The sequence below is a fragment of the Amblyomma mixtum genome, chromosome 1 (genome assembly GCF_055824585.1).
Source record: "Amblyomma mixtum isolate Tamu chromosome 1, ASM5582458v1, whole genome shotgun sequence".
Taxonomy (NCBI): Eukaryota; Metazoa; Arthropoda; class Arachnida; order Ixodida; family Ixodidae; genus Amblyomma; species Amblyomma mixtum.
Window position 1 is genome coordinate 14,626,227 of NC_143012.1, and position 19,201 is coordinate 14,645,427.

The window sequence follows — 19,201 nt, forward strand, 5'->3', positions numbered from 1 at the left end:
AGACCAGGGTTCCCCCTTAATGGCGTCCTAGCGAAAATCGAGGGGAACAAAAATGGACCTGGATGGAAGATGAGATGCGGTGCACAGGTGGCCAATGGCTTCTAAGGGGCAATGCCTCTTTTGTTTCACTGCAAGCCAAAACTGACAGCTTTGGCAACCCAGGCCCTTTCTTACTTTCTTATTACCCTTTCTTCTACTCTCCTGTTCGCTAGCATTCGTGCGTGCTCCATGCATGCAGCGAGCAGAAGAGGGGGCCCAATAGTAGAGGACCATTCAGGAGAAAAGCAAGCAGCTTGCAGTAAGGGTTCGGCTTCCAATACATATAAGTGGCGCCATATCGTGGCAAGTAAATGAAGCAAAGCATTCAAATGGGTCCAAAAGCACATAGCTGCCACTGAAATTGAGGAGGTGTTGATTAGGGTAACAGACTGAATTCCAAGGGAAAGAAAGTAGTGATCGAAACTTAGGTGAAGCGACTAGACAAAGCTTGGGACATGAATAATTGAAGAGACCCAGGAAAGGCCTTTTTCTTATAGTGGACATATTTTCAGCGCATGACGAAAAAACTTGGATACGAGCACTACATGAGGTTCCATCCCACCGTGCACATTCTTGGGACGTTCTACACACCAGGATAAGTGACATGACCACTGCTAAATAGGCAACACAGGCCCTCAACAAAGCCGATTAGGCAGGTTTGTAATGCAAAACACTAGGCACATATAAAATTTCACGCGAAGTGCCATAATGATTAGAAAATTTACCACCGAAACACTAGGATTTGTCAAATGAGCATTCTTGGGATCAGGGTATCACGTATATTTTTTCAAAAATGCACATGATGCTAGAAAAACAGAAAAAGAAAGAGATTATGGCTGACAGACTCTGGCAACACAGGTCTGTGTCAACGCACACGGCTACTGAGCTATTCTGAGAAATACTGCAAACTGTGTTTGCTAGCAAATATGAAAAAGCACCCCCAATGTAATATGAAGAATGCTAAACACATCTAGAACAAACATATCATTGCTAGCTGTAAGCACACTCTCTGAGAAAAACCAGTAAATTTGCAATGTACACAATTGTGCACATAGTGACTGAAAGTGCTGAAACTACCCATCAACCAGCACTAACGAGATGTACAGCTTGGGCAAAGAAACGGGGCTCTCACCATCAGCTTCTGAGCAAAGATGGGGCGGATGTCGACTCTCTTGGCAGGCGCATTGCATTGGGGGCATTTGGCACGCTGCCCTCGAACCCACCTTTCGATGCAGCTGCGAGGAAATATAAAAGGCGGTCAAATCTTTTTTTTTTTTTAAATTTGCTTTTTCCTGACTCCTTCATTACCATTCATTACCTGAAATGCCTGCTTGAAATACCGCTCACATGAGGACAATCACAAATGGTTTTCGGCCAAAGTTAGGCTTAATCCTGTAGTTTGGTTTGGTTTATGGGGTTTAACGTCCCAAAGCGACTAAGGCTATGAGAGACGCCGTAGTGGAGGGCTCCGGAAATTTCGACCACCTGGGGTTCTTTAACGTGCACTGACATCGCACAGTACACGGGCCTCTAGAATTTCTCCTCCAAAGAAATTCTAGCCGCCGCGGCCGGGATCGAACCCGCGTCTTTTGGGTCAGCAGCCGAGCACCATAACCGCTGAGCCACCGCGGCGGCATCTTAATCCTGTAGTGTCTGCCGCATCACGTGCAACACAGACTGCAGAAATGTGAACATTATTTTACTTTTATGCTTGCAAAAGAATACAGGTCCCTCACAGTACTACATAAATCATATCTCTCTACACATTCATCGAAGCAAGTAAAAAAAGTGTCACTTGCTAGACATGCGGGAGGAACAGAGGAAGATTATTTCTCTGTAAAACCTAACCCTACAAGCAGAACAACCTAAAATTTCAACAAGCGCACTACTGCACTGGCAAGCAGTGAAAGGATTTCGAATTGTGCTATTTACTGATTGCAAAGTTGCATTTTCTCAGACATGTAGAAATTAGCATCATAATAGGGTGATCATAATTATGCACTATATCGCAATTTCTTACTAAACCTAACAATTTTCAACATTTCTGCAAAGTAGGAACCAGTAACGGTGAAATACTAGAAGTTCACAACTTTTCCCCACCGTTTTAATTTGCCTCTGCATCAAAGGTTCAAGTTACTTGAGAAGCAAAAATAGCAAGCAATATGTGCTACTGCATGAACTGCCGTAAACCTGTACAGGATGTTCACTGCAATTATCAAGCAACAAATGTATAGTAATCTGTTTTGTGTGTATAGTATGGTTCATTGTTAAAGGGAACATGCGAATGCATGGCTGCCACGCTTTGCGAAGTGCTGCCTTGAGAGCCAGTGAGAACTGAAGGAACAAGGCGCATGTGCAGTAAGTACATTGTTAACCAGCGCAAAAAAAATTAGGGATCAGAGAAAAACGCAGGGCAAGGGCTGACTCGCAAATAAAGGCTTTATTTGCTAAAACTTTTGTATATAAAGGAATACTCAGACATAAAAAGTGATGCCTGAGAGGTGGTTTTTATAGCTGTGCGTTCATGGTTTATCTGTATCATCACTTTTCCCGGAGCCCTTCACTACGGCGTCCCTCATAGCCTGAGTTGCTTCGGGACGTTAAACCCCAATAAACCAAACTAAACCAAAGTTTTCATGCCTTTGAGTGTTCCTTTATATACAAAAGTTTTAGCAAATAAGGCCTTTAGTTGCGAGTCAGCCATTGCATTGCGTCTTTTTTCTCTGGTCCCTTCTCTTTTTTTTTTTTGCACTGCTTTATAATGAATTAGTTAAAACAGATGCTTGGGCAAGTTTATAATGAACCTATATCAACTAGCCCAACTCAACATTTTGCAGTAAGTATCGCTAACTGTTCTTTCCACGCACGCCACCCATTCTTGCCGGCTCTCGGCGGCCACGCGGTAGCATGTTCCCTTTAACAGTGAACCATACTGTAGACACTGTAACGAGGCATTTAATGTACAAACATTGCTGTAGCAAACCATGAAAATATAGATGAACTAACCTGAGCCCATAGAGGTGGCCGCACTTGAGAGACGCTAACCGGTGAGTGCCTGAAGCCGTCCACGTTTCGAAACAGATTGTGCAGGTCTGTAAGCCAGAAAGGAGCGGGACGGGGGTTGTAGGAAGTCGCAACACTTTCCGATAAAATCAAGACAGGCAGCAAGGAATAATGTAAAAAAAAAACAAAGCCAGACACCTGTTCTTTTAAAAGCCATCCTTGATGCAGGATTGTATTCCCAGCATATTTCGTTGTCAAAAGAAACAAAATGCCCCGATCTTCACAATAATGCACGAACAACACCAACACCAACGTTTTTTAAAACGTCTGAAGTTTTACAATATGAGGCAGCTGTTATCATGAAATTAAAATGCATTATGCTTTCTTAGTTTATGCAAAGAGGTAGTACGTACAGGGCCCATAAGTTCTTGGGGTGGAAAATTTTAACTTCTGTGAACTGTGAAAAAGCAATACACACTATTCTGTGGGAGACATCAAATATTTGCCTTTTTTATATTCCTTACATACTCCAAATGTACCCTAATTAAAACTGAAGATGGCTGTTGCAATTCAGTGCCAGGCAGTGGTGATCCCCTTCTTCACTTGAGAAATGCCGTTGGTTTGACATGATGCCCCTACAGCAACTGAACGATCTCTGACAATGCAGTGATGCACAATCCCTCACCTGCTGCGAACATCATGACTACAACTGGGACGCATCATTATAAAAGTTCGGCCACCGCTCAACGCTCAGCTGCATTCCTTGAGGGTCCAGTACTGCTACAAGAGGAAGTCCGCCATAATAGATACTGGGCATTACTCAAAACTAAAACACGTTCTTTTCGTCACTACCAGTAATATTGCTATTGAAAGCAATAACGCTGTTGCCAGAGCCATCATCTATGATGCACAAGCTCGCTCCAGTGGATGGAAAGCAAGCAAGTTAGGGAACCAGCATAACTTCGTTTGTTACCTAATCTTTGCTTTCAACAGAATTCAGATGACTACTGTATTTGTACAAATACTTAACAAATTTTTTTTCCTTACGCCACCTGCATTGGAATGCAGCTTTGTAATATATTGGGAACCAAGATATGAATACAGTGCGAATCTATTTTCTTTCCCTTACTCTGCAGTGTGGCTGAAGTGACCTTAGCCATTAGGCTCGCGTGTAGACGACAGCCCTTCAATAGCCCTGGGGCCAAGCATGCAGCACACAAGGGAAAAGGAGAGGGTGGTTATGGATGTGGAAAGAAGGCGGTGCAGTTCACTCAGAAAGAGAAGCCACTGAAAGGGTTGAGTGCAGTACGAAAAGGAAAGGGTGGGCGGGGAGAGCAACATCTCCTTAGTCTCGAGGGGTGGGTATAGTGTGTCACACGGCTATCAATGGATTGGATCACATGTTCTAAACCTAAGCAAACAAGGAAAGGGGAATGAGGGGCTCGTTATAAATATGAAAGAAACCAACAGCCACAGAAACCAAGGGGCACAGGGGATTTTTTTTTTTTTTTTATAATTTATTTATTTTGTGGTGTTGATCAATTCAGAATATTACTGAATATGTTATTGCTTAAAGGTAATTGATTAGAAAAACAGAAGAAAAAACAACCACACGCCGCCGGTGGGATCCGAACCCACGACCTCCGAATTACGCGTCCGGTGCTCTACCTCTGAGCTACGGCGACGGCTGTCAAATCTTCTGTTTTCGGGGGTATTTATGTTTACAAGTAGCCTAACCTTGACAGTCTTCATCAGCGCCACCCACATTCATAAGCGGCGGACGTAGAACGTCCTGAGTTACCGCAGGTGTGACGTAGAACGTCATCGAACGGAGAGGGTGGAAACTGCGTGAGAACCCTCTTATGCTTCCTATGGCGTCAAGGCTGCCAGAACCGAGGCCCTCGCTAAGCAATTAAGCAAACAAGGAAAGGGGAATGAGGGGCTCGTTATAAATATGAAAGAAACCAACAGCCACAGAAACCAAGGGGCACAGGGGATTTTTTTTTTTTTTTTATAATTTATTTATTTTGTGGTGTTGATCAATTCAGAATATTACTGAATATGTTATTGCTTAAAGGTAATTGATTAGAAAAACAGAAGAAAAAACAACCACACGCCGCCGGTGGGATCCGAACCCACGACCTCCGAATTACGCGTCCGGTGCTCTACCTCTGAGCTACGGCGACGGCTGTCAAATCTTCTGTTTTCGGGGGTATTTATGTTTACAAGTAGCCTAACCTTGACAGTCTTCATCAGCGCCACCCACAGAAGATTTGACAGCCGTCGCCGTAGCTCAGAGGTAGAGCACCGGACGCGTAATTCGGAGGTCGTGGGTTCGGATCCCACCGGCGGCGTGTGGTTGTTTTTTCTTCTGTTTTTCTAATCAATTACCTTTAAGCAATAACATATTCAGTAATATTCTGAATTGATCAACACCACAAAATAAATAAATTATAAAAAAAAAAAAAAAATCCCCTGTGCCCCTTGGTTTCTGTGGCTGTTGGTTTCTTTCATGTTCTAAACCTGTTAGTGGCAGCGGCTGCCCTGTCGGGGGGCAGCATATTGCTAATGCATATTCTGCTGCATCAATCACATTGATCGTCTGTGAATTTTTTGTTATTTTTCTTGTCTGCTACGCAACTGCTGTCGGATAAATTAACTACAAAGAGCCTAACGGACATTTCACACAACCAGATTATAGGACTCACACAACCATTATAGGTACCAGATTTAGAAAAGAAAAAAAAAGAAAAAAAAAGTATTTTTCCAAACTGGCTTACTTACTGACAACTCGGAAAACTGCAAAGGGAGCACACGAAGTACAGATTTACAAAGGAGAGGAAAAAAAATGTCACCGAGCACACTGCAATTTCTCCACGGCACTAAGCCTTTTGAACATGCAGTATACTAACTTGATCAAGCACTGTCTCCGCGGGTTACAAAATAAGACTATCCTTAATTGTGCCTGTCACAAAGCGAACCACACTTTGTGAGCCAATCAGCATATCAATAATCAAGCTTAGTGTTATACATTACAAGTTAAGGAAACAAGATGCAGCATTAGCATGCATCCAGGCAAAATGGAGGGTATGATGCTGATTATCAACTGCAAAAATGCCCTCAGCAAAAAAGACATTATCTCATTTATTATATAAAATATCACTACCTCTATCTCCAAAGGGGCATCAGCAGCATCATTTGTGAGCTGTCATGCAGGAAATCTGAGCAATGCTTACTCTGACTTGTCACTCTCTCCATGGGCATAGCCTTTATACCCCTGCTGGGAAAGCAAAACTAAACTGGTTTGGTTTGGTTTATGGGGTTTAACGTCCCAAAGCGACTAAGGCTATGAGAGACGCCGTAGTGGAGGGCTCCGGAAATTTCGACCACCTGGGGTTCTTTAACGTGCACTGACATCGCACAGTACACGGGCCTCTAGAATTTCTCCTCCAAAGAAATTCAGCCGCCACGGCCGGGATCGAACCCGCGTCTTCGATCCCGGCCGCGGCGGCTGAATTTCGATGAAGGCAAAATTCTAGAGGCCCGTGTACTGTGCGATGTCAGTGCACGTTAAAGAACCCCAGGTGGTCGAAATTTCCAGAGCCCTCCACTATGGCGTCTCTCATAGCCTTAGTCGCTTTGGGACGTTAAACCCCATAAACCAAACCAAACCAGTTTAGTTTTGCTTTCCCAGCAGGGGTATAAAGGCTATGACCATGGAGAGAGTGACAAGTCACAGTAAGCATTGCTCAGATTTCCTGCATGACAGCTCACAAACGATGCTGCTGATGCCAAGCAACACCCATTCAGAGTGACCTAAAAGTGGCGTAGGCTAACTATTTTAACCGGTACTTACGGTTCCTTCTTCGTCTGATACACTCCGCTCGTGTACAGGTACTGGCTGAACTACTTGGGGTGGCTCGCTTGCTGCCGCAAGTGCCGGAGTATCCATAGGTGGTTCATTGTTTTCATCAATTTCTGTGTCTGAATTGCCCTGGTCCGATGACGATGGATCTGCATTGAGCCACGAAGGACATGATCAGCACGAAAGTAAACACGAAGAGCAAACACATTGAGCTACTTGGCCCAAATGTTACATACAAGTCCGGGCAAGTGTTCTGGCTCTGTGCCTTCCAGCATGCCAGAAGGGAAGACCCCTGGTCCTGTGCTCTGGAAGTGTCACCATGTGGATGTACCCACTAAAGTGACAACCGATTGGTTGGTGTCCCAAATACAGAGGCGACGGCCGTGTCACTCTAACGAACCTGTCTTTCCTGTTACGTCACCTCAGCTGAAACTGCCCTTGCCATCGCATACATAATTGCGGCAGAACTTGCACTATAAATACTGAAAACATATATTAAACTGCTCAAAAGCAAATACAGGAGCCTGCGCTTGATTTAAAGAGAGCGGAAGCTCTTATGCAACTAAAGCAATACTGAGATCGCAGCGGCAGTGGTGTATGCTATTTTCACAGCCACGGCAAGGCGCAAAACAGGCTACAAATTCAGGAAATGAAGACAGAATGATGTCAACGATGATAATGAAGAAAATCCCACTTTCTGGCTGCCTCTGAGATTTCACAGACTACGGCAGTTGCTGCAACCATTATAACACAAAAGTTTCCCGTGCCTCTTCTCCATGAGAGCTGTGCAGAAAATTTTTACATAAGCTTAATGAGAAAATAAGAATGAAACCCCACGGTGCCAATGCTGGATCAACTGCACACTTTTAGAGTCAAAGTCGTAAAACTTCTTCAAGTCGCTCAGCCGCATGGAAATTCATAATTCCCAAGTGTGGGCACCCATTCTAGGCAGTATTCTTGTGAGCCATCATATAACATATCGATGCTTTAGAAAATTGAGCGACAACACATCCGCTTGGGAAGGAGCATGCATCAGATGCTGGAAAAAGCAGTGAGAGCGCTTCTCCTATGATGGGCTTCTCATGGGGCCATTGCAGCTCTGGTATGTGGTGTGTTGTGCCGGCTGCCTTTAGTGCACGTCGGTGGCTTGCAGCTTCAGCTGATCAATCAATACTACATTCCAGCTTTTTTTCTTTTTCTTTTTCTGGCTCCCAAAGTTATGGGGTTGACCTATATGACCTCAAGCAATATGCGAGTAAATACAGTCAACGACAGAATTTTCCGACCGCGAAAATGACCAAAATTACGAGTAACTTTAGCGGCTAAAGTGGTGAAAGGCGAAAGCCTGAGTGCTGCATTCTGCTACGCGATTGTTCACTTCACATTCTGTTGGTGCATTAATTAACTGCCAATTAATGACGCTTTAGCTTCGCCTTTAGAAGTGGAACGCGACAACCTGTTGTAGCGCTGCCAGGCGGTCCATGGAACGCCACCACCCGTTCGGCGCAATGCGTTGCCCTTTGAATGCAACACTTTTTGAGGAAAGATTCTACGCCTTGCTCGTCGGTAAATTGGTTTTTGAGGAAGGCAAATGTATCAGTGTCTCATATCTCGGTCGTCACCTAAACCTCGTCGTAACGGGAAGGGAGGAAGATGGGAGTGAACGAAGACACAGTATTCGCTAGACGTGCCTTTGTTCATTCCAAGCCATCGAGCTGGCATGGCGGAGTGGTAGCGTGCTCGTCTCGCACTCCGGAGACCGGGGTTCGATTCCCGAGCTCGGCCAATTTTCTTCTCGGTTTTATTTATTTATCTGGTCGGACTAGGAAGGCTAATTAGGTTAATTGTTTAAGTAAGTCCCACTAACTTGGAGAATCACTATACAATCCCTTTAATTGGTTGCATGGTTAGTAGCCTAAGTACAATTGGACCCGTTTGAAATTCGCGCACTGTGACGTCACGACCGTTTGGACCAATTGAAAAGCGTGACATTTTCTGTCGACAACTTCTGCTTACAATGATGAGGCCTTAAAAAATCGGGCAGTCCAGAAAGTCAAATTTCACCGAAAAAATCACGAACTCATCAACAATATGCCGGAGGAAGTGGCCAGTTGTATTGCACACATTTTAAAGCTCCCCATGGCTATATTTTGCCGCGCAACATACCCTATGCATGGACGATGGGCGGCAACCGCTTTCATGAGCTCGGCCTGGCTGTGCTGCCCTCGGTATGTCGCCGATGAATGTACAGTGAAACAATTAAGAACCGAAAAATGGTCGAAGCAAGCGCTCCATCGGCGCTGGCCTTTGCCATTAGGCCTAGCGACTAGAGCCAAAATCGGCATCATATCCAGCAATATGCACTCTGCGGTGGCTTGCGTATAATGAGGCGTCTTGCCTGTCATCGAAACGGCAGTTGTTTACGGTTTTACAATAGAAGAGTCGGGTTGTGGTGCATTTTGCTGCGGGTACGCTGACCTTGCTCTGAAATGCGCCACTGTTTCCTCCCGTGCTCGTCGTCTCCGTGAGGCTGCACGCCTCCCACAAGCTTCACTGCTACCCCTTTCCATATTCGGGACGAAAGACTCGGCACAGATGAGCTAAGTGAACTCAGACTACGGTTCAAGTTCATGCGGTGGAAGACATTCAAGAACAGTAAGAATTCGAAACCACATGAGCGCAGAATTTCAGTATCGCAACTTAAGAGGCTCATTTTAAGCTTGAATTCCGTTTCCTTTGATCAAGTTTTCGATCTATCCAGCACTTTGAATTATTGAGGTTCCACTGTACACATCATATGGCAGCTTGGATATTGACGATGAGTGAGAAAGAGGTCCGAAAAATCGAGTGGTCAGTTGCGGTGCATCCGAAATTTCAGGTGCTCTTATACATTGGCTCTATAAGCCATGTCGTGGTGCCACGAAAAAGGCCAAATAATCAAACATGTCCAAAAAATCAGGCGTCCGAATTTTCGGTCGTCGAATGTACTGTCAGGTAGCAGCCTGGGCTGGGAACTCAAGGCCTAGACGGCAAAGGAATACCGACACTGAAAAGCGGCAACAGCACCAAGAGGCAGCTGGAGTGGAACTTCAGTTTCATCACTAAACCCACCAATGCAGTGCCAAGCAGCTGCAAGTGGTTATTGCTGAACAAGCAGCAATATGGTAGTTGTCGACACACTGTTGAGCCAAATAATCAAACAGTCATGGAGGTCAATGAGTATGGAGACAATGGTCAACAACCTTCAATAACTGTTCTATTAGGGACAAGCTTGATGGATTATAAGACGAAATTTTCCACATGGAAGACAATGCTTAGGAAAACAGCAGCGACAGTGGTGATTGAGTGCACTTGCTGTTTGAGTACTGAACAGAGCAACTTATCCTGTCAACAAACTGACCATTTTTGCACAGTTGTAAAAGTATATGGTCGAACTTTCCACTGATACATGCGGGGGTAATAGAAGGGGAAATTTTTCCTCCCCCGTCGTCGGGTTCCAAATTACAGGTGCAGGTACAAGAAAGGCAGAGTAATATATACGAAAATATGATATACACACACGGGCAGCTGAGAAGACAAAAGAGAAGGCTACCTGGAGATACAGTTCGGTCATCATCATCCCCGATTTGTTCATCACCACGGTCTGTCCACACTTCAACGACACTGGAAACATCCAACTGTTCTGCTTCTGATAGCACTTGCACTGATGAAGAGTCCGAGTCCTCATAATCGTCCTGCAATAAGACAAGACGACAAAATGCAACTCCTTATAACCAACACACTGATCCATGCAACACCTTAAAACCAGCCTGCTGACACAGCAGTTTTGAGAAGATTTTTTGAAATACTTAGCTGAACAATGAAACAAAAAATTTTTAAAAAACTTGAAGGGACACACAAACTCCGCCTTGAACGGTATGTCAATAGCGTTGATGGGCCCTTCCAGCCATCGGCTTGCGGTCCCCTTAGCATATCACTTCGGAGGCACGGATACTGTTCTTTCTTTCATCATCACATAATGCTTAACCTATCCTTAAGAGTAGTACTCAGTCTCTGCCACCTAGATTCTGCCTACATGCCCATATATGCGAAATTGGTCATTCTCTACATTAAAAGGACACTGAGGAGAAATAGAAGTTGGCTTGTATCGACACAATACCAGCTCCTCATTACAAAAACGCCACTCATACTGACAACAAAGCTCTTGTAACGTAGAAAGGAGCAAGAACAAAATACAGGTATCGCCGCCACAGGCCAAACTCGCAAGTACAAGCGTGATGACGTCATAGGACAAAACAGTGTTGCTAGAACCAATAGTTCTAGCAACACTGGGACACGAGAAGGCACGAATCACTGAGGCGCAGCCAATGAATGTGCAAATCTCCTTGACGTCGCCAGATGGCGCCACGTACCCGGCAGCTACGCGCGTGCCTGCAACATCGGGACCAATCAGTGCCTGCTCACCGGCAGTAGGCGGGATCCATCGTAATGCTGGCAAAACGCCGGTGCAAACGTAAACGAAGCGACGGTAGCAATGGCCGCAATAACCGATGGATGCCTTCAACGTGCGGCCAGCGGTAGCTTTCTTTTCGGCTGCTGTTAGGCCGCACTAATGGCCGCCAGAAATCATGGAGTCTGCGTTACGTCATGTGCACGTCATGTTTCACATCACTTGGTCCTGTGTCGTCATAAAAGAGCCCCAAGTTTGAATCAGAGCGGCGGGAAAAACTTTTTCAACTTCGAATCCAAATTTCTTAGATATAAGTGCATCTTTCGCTGCCGGCCAAGCGGCAACAAAGCCATGAAATGCCGAACTATTGGATTTTGCTTTAAAAAACATATCAATAGAGCTCTCCTCACTCTCCCTTTAAATTCACAGATCGCGGGGAGTCTTCATGCCACTTCTGGCTCAGTGGTGCAGTGGTTAGTGATGCGCCACAGAACTCGCAGGTGGTGGTTTCAAACACAGCTGCTGCCAGTGGGGCTTGCGAGACCCAGATTGCTCTTCTCGAGCAACCTCTAGCGACTAACCATTAACTGCCACCTGCCACGGTGGGCAGTTTGGTTTGGTGGTGGTGGCAGTGTAAGTATACAGGCAGGATTAGCCTTGCAGAGGCCTGTCGGCAATTGCTCTGCCCGAGTCACTGATTAAGAGACTGCGTCCCTACCGCTAACTCATAAGGCCAGTGTCCTCTAAAAACTTCAGTAGTGATCGTGACACTAATCGTCGCTCGGTTTGGGAGCCCTAAGGGTATGCGACGCATGAGACGTCATCCATGGGAACGTGCAGTTTGCGCACAGTCCCCTGGGCGGATTGTGGTGACGTCACAAGGTTACGTGACCTATGTGGCAGGTGCGACACCTGCTTTTCCTCTCACAGTGCTGACGAAGCCGAATGGAAGCCTTAACACTGCTGCATTAATGAAATTAAGGCAGCATTTGTTGGCAAGTTTGTGGTCCACAAAATTTTGCAATCAAGATACAATCTTATGTGTTTTAGCTGTCTGTAAGCTGTGTGTGTGAAACATGGCTCATTAATGAAAGGTGTCCTGAAACACTTTGTGAACGTAAACCCAAGTAACTGTGTACTGATGAACATCTAAACCAAAGACAACTTCTCTGGAGACTACAAAGGTCCTACAATCTTGTTTGAAAGAATGGTAGTCACTTCTTGCCAGTTTCCACACTCCGCCCTCCTCAGTGCATTGCGTGTGCCATTCCTACTTATTACAAGCAGCACAAGGCAGCTCTCAAATGTATTGCTTCAGGATCTCAAAAGGCAGGCCATGCCAGCTCCAAAAAAACAGGCCAATGGTATTCTAATTGAACGCAGCTTGGGAGGAGCATTGTGAGCAACTTTCCAGCAGATATGCATAGCTTCCATCACAGTGGGATCAAGATAAGATAGAAAGTGCTTCAGATGTGTAGAAGGATAACTTCCTCTCCTGCAACTCTGCTGATAAAAACTCCTTTAGGAGATTCCACAATCAGCACCCCCTTGAACTGAACCGCTCTGAAACTGATAAAGGGGGTTTTTGGAGTGCATTTCACGGCAGGAAAACAACAAAAACAACAAAAAAAAAAACATCAGGCAAACTGCCCATTGCTATACCTCTTAAATGAGACATAGCAACCAAGCTTCATTTATCAACAACTAAAATGAAAAAAGAATAAAGGTAATATAGTGATTTTACGAGGGCAATCCCAAAAGTAACGTCTCCAAAGGGCTGTGGCCGCAGGGAAACTATTTGTGTGGCTCCTCGCCACACTGTTGTGTTCATTGATCCCCGTCTTCCAAACAAGCCATGACTCAGCGTAAAAGGGTCTTGGCACGGCAGCCATTTGAAATGGAGCTCCCATTTGTCGCTACCGCCAGGTGCGAAGTTTGCGCAGTTATTCCATTTTTGAACGCAAAAGGCGCGTTCAACCAATCAAAATTCGTCGCCAGTTGACGGAGGTGCATGAATGTTAAAAACATCCACAAGTGGTGTAGGGAGTTCGCAGCTGGTCGCACTGAAATTCACGACGAAGAAAGAAGCGGAGATCGTCAATTTTGGATGAGACAGTCAAGAAGGTCGAAGAAATGATGTGGCGAGATCCGAGGATCACACTCTTCGAACTCTGCATTTCGGTTCCTGGCGTTTCTAGAAGCATTATTCATAGGATTTTGACAGCAAAGTTGAAATATCGGAAGGTGCGCGTAAGATGGGTTCCGCGAATGCTCACAGATGACCATCAACAGCAACGCAATGACTCCTCTCGCGAATTTCTTCGGCGTTATGGAGATGAAAAGGAGACCTTTTTGGATTCCATTGTTACGGGTGACAAAACCTGGGCATTCCCCTTCACACCTGAGATGAAACAAGAATATTCCACTTCACACCTGAGACGAAACAAGAATCACGTAAGTGGCGGCACTCCTCTTCGCCCAAGCCACGAAAATTCAAGCGAACAGAGTCTGCCGGCAAAGTCATGGCAACTCTGTTTTGGGATCGAAAAGGGGTATTGTTGGTAGACTTCAAGGCTCCTCGCACCACCACGCTAAACATGGACAGATATTGTGAGACCCTTAAGAAACTAAGACGGGCGATTCAAAATCGCAGAAGAGGAATGCTGAGCAAGGGCATGAGTCTTCTCCACGAAAACGCTCCCCCCCCCCCCCGTTGCCTGCCAATCGTTGCTCTCCTGCAACAGCTTAGATGGGATGTCATCAGCCACCCACCCTACAGTCCGGACTTGGCATCAAGTGACTACCACTTGTTTCTAAAGCTAAAAACATCTCGCTGAAAGACGCTTCACCGATGATGACGAAGTGAAAGATGCGGTCAAATGCTTCCTCAATGGCATGGCGGTGAGCTGGTATGACATGAGCATACAAAAACTGCCCCAGCGTCTGCAAAAATGCATAGATCGCAACGGCGATTATGTGGAAAAGTAGAAGAACGGTCTGCCTTTTAAGTGATTTGTAAATTGCTTAAAATAAACATTTGTTTCAATTTATAAAAGAACTGGAGACCTTAATTTTGGGATGACCCTCGTAAGACTACACGTCATTTGGATCAACCGGATCGCTGCAACAAAAAACTCACTTGGAGACAATGCATATATTTATAATCGTTTTCAAGTGGGAGGATTGGCACTAACGTCACTCATGTTGGCGACGTCAACGTGTACATCAACGCTCCCAGGACTGTTGCTCTCGTCTTCGTCGAAGTCCAGAAAGATTTCCTCGTCCTCGTCGTCGTCGTCCTCACCAAAGAGACCGGTACTGTCAGCTGACGACCGGCTCAGTGTTGCGTCAGTGTCCGAGTACGACGCTTCCGTAACCCAGCTGCTTTCTCCGTCCGAGTCAGCAGAAAGATCCACATCAGACATCTCAATGTCAGATGCCCTACGCAGAAAAAAATCTATCAAAAAAACCTGGAATAGGTACAACCATATATGCTGCTCAGTATACTACTGCAGAAACATATTACCATGGCTGACAACTCAGTCAAAAACATTAAGGCCGTATCACCACATATTTCTCATTGGTCATGGTCTTTACCCCAATTGTTCAATGCCATCTCCTGTGCAAGAGTGTCATGCTCGAGAAGGACCAAAAACTTCAGCAGCAGCTTAGTACAGTTTGAAACATTTACATCAATGCAAGTGCACATAAGCAAGCATTGAGTACATTGAACAATTTTTATGACGCTAACCTATATTTCACAAGGCAATTTGCAGATACTTAACTGGAGCATTGTAATTAAGCAAGGCTAAAACTTGGCTTTGAAGTCACATAACAAAAAATTCAGATTCACACCATAATCTTAACACACCTCCACATTCCTTATTTTAGTAACGCATGACTAAACAAGTTAATGCAAATATAAAAAAAAAACCGAGCAGAGGAAGGCTTTTTCCAGAAACAAAGCAAGACGCATTATTTGCCCACCACCTGTACAGCTAAGAATGTTGATAATTTTCTATCTATTCGCTACTACTTACCTACATGGTATTTACTAATCAAAACGATAAATTATGCACGCGATATTAAGATTCAACGCGCAAATAGTATACTGGTGATTTTTCACATATATTGCTCCCGCCGAGTCGTTCACAGCTCATGAACTCGCACGAACCGATGGATTGTTATGATGCATTTACATTATAAGCAGTAAACATACCACGGGACAATTTTTTTTTTCTTTTAACAGAGACCTCTTCAAGCGCTGCCCCTCAAGACCGCCTATTATTACAAGCTAACGGCTGCAAAACGTCACGCGGTAAAGTTAGGTGCACGGGTATCCAACACAGCGCGTAAGCGAGAACGCCATGGCAGCAAAAACCAAAGAAAAACGACCGCGTCCCGCTGCTGACGGGCGCATGCAGCAAAAGGTCACGTTAGAAAGCTGGCACACTCACTGATGAACGCTGCACTGACTTGTTATCACCCCAAATACTCATAATTAGCAACTCACGAAGCCGAATACATGACAAGTCGAAGACGACCGCATTTCTTTGTTTTTTTTTTTTGCACCAACCATGAGCGCACGCACACAACAGGCGATTACAAGCTCAAAAGCAGTCAGAAAGTTCACGACAGGCCGTCTTACACAGTTAACGCATATTTTTGTGGCAATGAGCGCCAGCAACATGAGTAGAGTTTGCGCCGCAACATCACACGGCTCGGGTGCCCACAATATTTAACCCAAATAAGACAGAACATGAGCGCCTACAACCAGACCGCAGTTAACACGACTTGCTACCTTGGATTCATTGAGGGGAGCAGCGACTTGTTACATTTTCGACTAAAGCACACATGATTAGGGAAGAACGATCTTATTTAGTTACCTGTTCCGCAAGTGAAGCAGACAGAGCACTAGTCAGCTGTACATGACGGTACGACCTTTTTCAGCGCGCGGACGAGAGACGAAAAAAGGTAACTATCACAGCCTGCATAAGAATTGTTAAGTAGTGAATCCTAAGCTCGATTAAACTTTTTTTCCCGACTTAAATCACAGACGTAAGGTGCAATGTGCGGAAAATCAGCGCTGCGCCCGCCAACCCCACGGACAGCAAAGCCCGATCACTGTCACGGACGCTTCGCAAGGCTAAACACTTGACGCAACGATCAGATTTTGCATTATCTAAGCTAAAAATTATATTACTTAAACGACATCACTTTTTCTCAGCTTGGTCAACGACGGGCCGCGAAATTAGCAGCGCAAAACAACGCTGTTTCAACTAGGCGCGTACTAAAGCGAGAACCAAACTCAACTGCCATGGAGCAGCGTTGCCCGACGCAAAGTCCAATTACGGGCTACCTTTATCGAAATCCGGCTTCTTTTTTTGCTTGCGTTCATACATATGAAGTTACACAGGCCGTTAGGACTGAAATTTGGCTAAATTGTTCCGCATTACAACCACATATCAATGAATGCATGTTATAGCGCTGCTCAAAAGAAATGATGCATCTGCTAATTACTTGTAAAAGGAAAAAGCAAGATATTTTCCCTACGTACATGTTCCATGTTCTCTGGAGACGATATGCTACAGCGCCGGCATGCTGCTGTAGAAGCTGTAACTATAGTTCAGGACAAGTTTGCAGGAAAAGTTCACTGAAAACTCGAATGGCGCAGCACCAAGTCGCAGAAGCAACAGAAGTGGCCGCAAACGCATGAATGGCGCGCAAGACACGCTTTCACTTAGCTTTCACAGAACAGCCTAACGTGCTACTGGGCCGCTGCTGTATGAAAAATGTTGTCAGCGCCTGTACTTCATGCAGTTTCTGGTGCGCACAAACGGCGAGGCGATAACTTGAAACAATGTGAACTTCGCTCACGCAATGCGACTTTACGATTACTACTTGATAGGGCAAGGAGCAGTTATCAGCTGGCAACCATGTCTTAAAAGAATGTGCGGTGACCAAATTTGATGCGCTCGCTAAAGTGAACAAAAGTTACTTGCATCGAGTTGCAAAACATGCCCCACTGCGTGCCGCTGTTCCTGGATAAGCGTTGTTTAGTTGCCTCGAAGAATTGGCGTAACATTTTTGTATGAAACTGTTAACAAATGTCCCAAAGACCTTGAATATGTTCCATTTTGTGCAGGAGCTCCGGAACTTTTCATTGAGTAGAGGTGAGGAGGGGGGCATCGCGTTTGTTTTGTTACTTGCTTATTCCATATTTTATTTACATATTGAATTCATAGTTTTCTTATTTTCACTTTTTACAGCTGTATTGGTCATGCATATGAAACTTGAAATGGGCTGCTTTTAACGACGTACAAACGAGGAGTGAGCGGTTGCATTGAAAAAGTTTGCGCATAGTCTGTTTTAATTTTGCTAATCATGCTCATGAAGAGAGTTCAGACAATCAACGACTTCTACTACGTTAGTCAGACGAAATGCTTTACGACTCACTACGAAGCCTACCAAATCATCCCCACTGGAAATTCATTAGGTCCTAGAATAGAAGCGTTTGTCAGACATCTGATCTGCACGCAAGCAGTTGGAGATTAGGGGGGAGGGGAGCGATGCCCCTTATGGAGAAATATTAGGGGGCGACCACCCCCCTTGCCTGAGTCCCTGGCTTTGTGCCCTGCTCCATCTTTGGGTCAGCTGTAGTTTTCATTTCATTTCATTTATTGGTTTCGTTTGGCCAGTGCAGAGACTGCAAAGTTCAAGTGAAGTACCTGACAGAGTCTCAACACCGTCGTCCTGAACTCTCTTATGCCATGCCTGATGCTTCAACCAAGAGGAGTCAAAATCTCAAAAATTAACGAGAGTTGATGTCTGTGCAATCCTCAGAATTTGCCGTTGGAGCCCGGCGATGAGAGGGATGGGGACTGTATAGCACAATCAAAGTACGATTATGAAGGCAGAAAGCTGGGCTAGTTGGTGTTTAGATTGAGAGGACATAGTAGTAGCGCTAGAAAACAGGGACAAGGGTAGAAGAAGACAATACGCGCTAGCCTCACGATTATGAAGTTTTTGTGCTGATCCAGTTTCCTAAGAAATAAAAGATGCTACAGAGACCTCACGATGTTCAAAAGTGTATTAATGCACGATTCCCGAAGAGTAGTAGTGCGAAGAGTAATTGGTAAATGGACCTTTTACCAGCAGCATCCTGAGCATCAGCCAAGCCGCCTCATTCGCCATCTCCGCCTGGCATTCCCACCAAAAATGGCGAACGACTTCGCTGCGCGTGTTTTTCAACGAACGACGTTTCGCCTCGTAGTTGGTCGCACAATGAGCGCTGTACGTGAAAAACGCTCATCGAAGCCGTTCTCCATTTTTGGTGCGAATGCCAAGCGGAGATGGCGAATATTTTTGCCGGGTGTGCCAGGCGAAGATGCCGGACGAGGCTTGACGCATTCGCTACTGGGAAAAGGCCCATAACTCACGCACTCTACTGCAGCCGCAGCCAATGCACACACACTTCAATTAACATGCCCTAGAGCCTACAGTCGTGTGTCCAAATTTCTCGAGCCATGGAGCGGTACCAAAACTGTCGTCGTACTGGCACATACGGGCAACTATTGGAGGTGGCGGCCAACATGGACAGTGCGTTTTGTGTTTTTTCGTAGAAGAAAGGGGCGGTTAGTACGGTGGTTATTTACAGCGGCGAATTGAATGGTGGGAGAGGACGACCGCTTTCCATGGGTGAGAAGTTTTCCTTGGGAAAACAACTTCCATTTTTCGTTTCGAGTAGAAAGTTCAACCGATGTATCGTGCAAACAGTAGCACCTTCGATTTCTTTCCTACCCCCCAATCTTTCCCCAAACCGCACACGTCGAAGAGGTGCCTAT

The 19,201-nt window shown here is 45.2% G+C and overlaps 1 protein-coding gene across 1 annotated transcript in view; it reads right to left on the reverse strand.

Moving 5' to 3' along the window:
• Positions 1 to 17,281, reverse strand: part of LOC149365527 (E3 ubiquitin-protein ligase rfwd3.S-like) — a 32,409-nt gene extending 15,128 nt beyond the window's left edge. The window contains exons 1-6 of the mRNA XM_089543465.1: positions 16,915 to 17,281; positions 14,552 to 14,798; positions 10,500 to 10,641; positions 6,899 to 7,056; positions 3,046 to 3,131; positions 1,172 to 1,274 (exon numbers count right to left, since the gene is read on the reverse strand). Of these exons, the coding sequence (XP_089399591.1) occupies positions 1,172 to 1,274; positions 3,046 to 3,131; positions 6,899 to 7,056; positions 10,500 to 10,641; positions 14,552 to 14,798; positions 16,915 to 16,916 (738 nt within the window). The 5' untranslated portion in view covers positions 16,917 to 17,281. The remainder of the gene's footprint in view (positions 1 to 1,171; positions 1,275 to 3,045; positions 3,132 to 6,898; positions 7,057 to 10,499; positions 10,642 to 14,551; positions 14,799 to 16,914) is intronic.
• Positions 17,282 to 19,201: the final 1,920 nt, after the last annotated feature.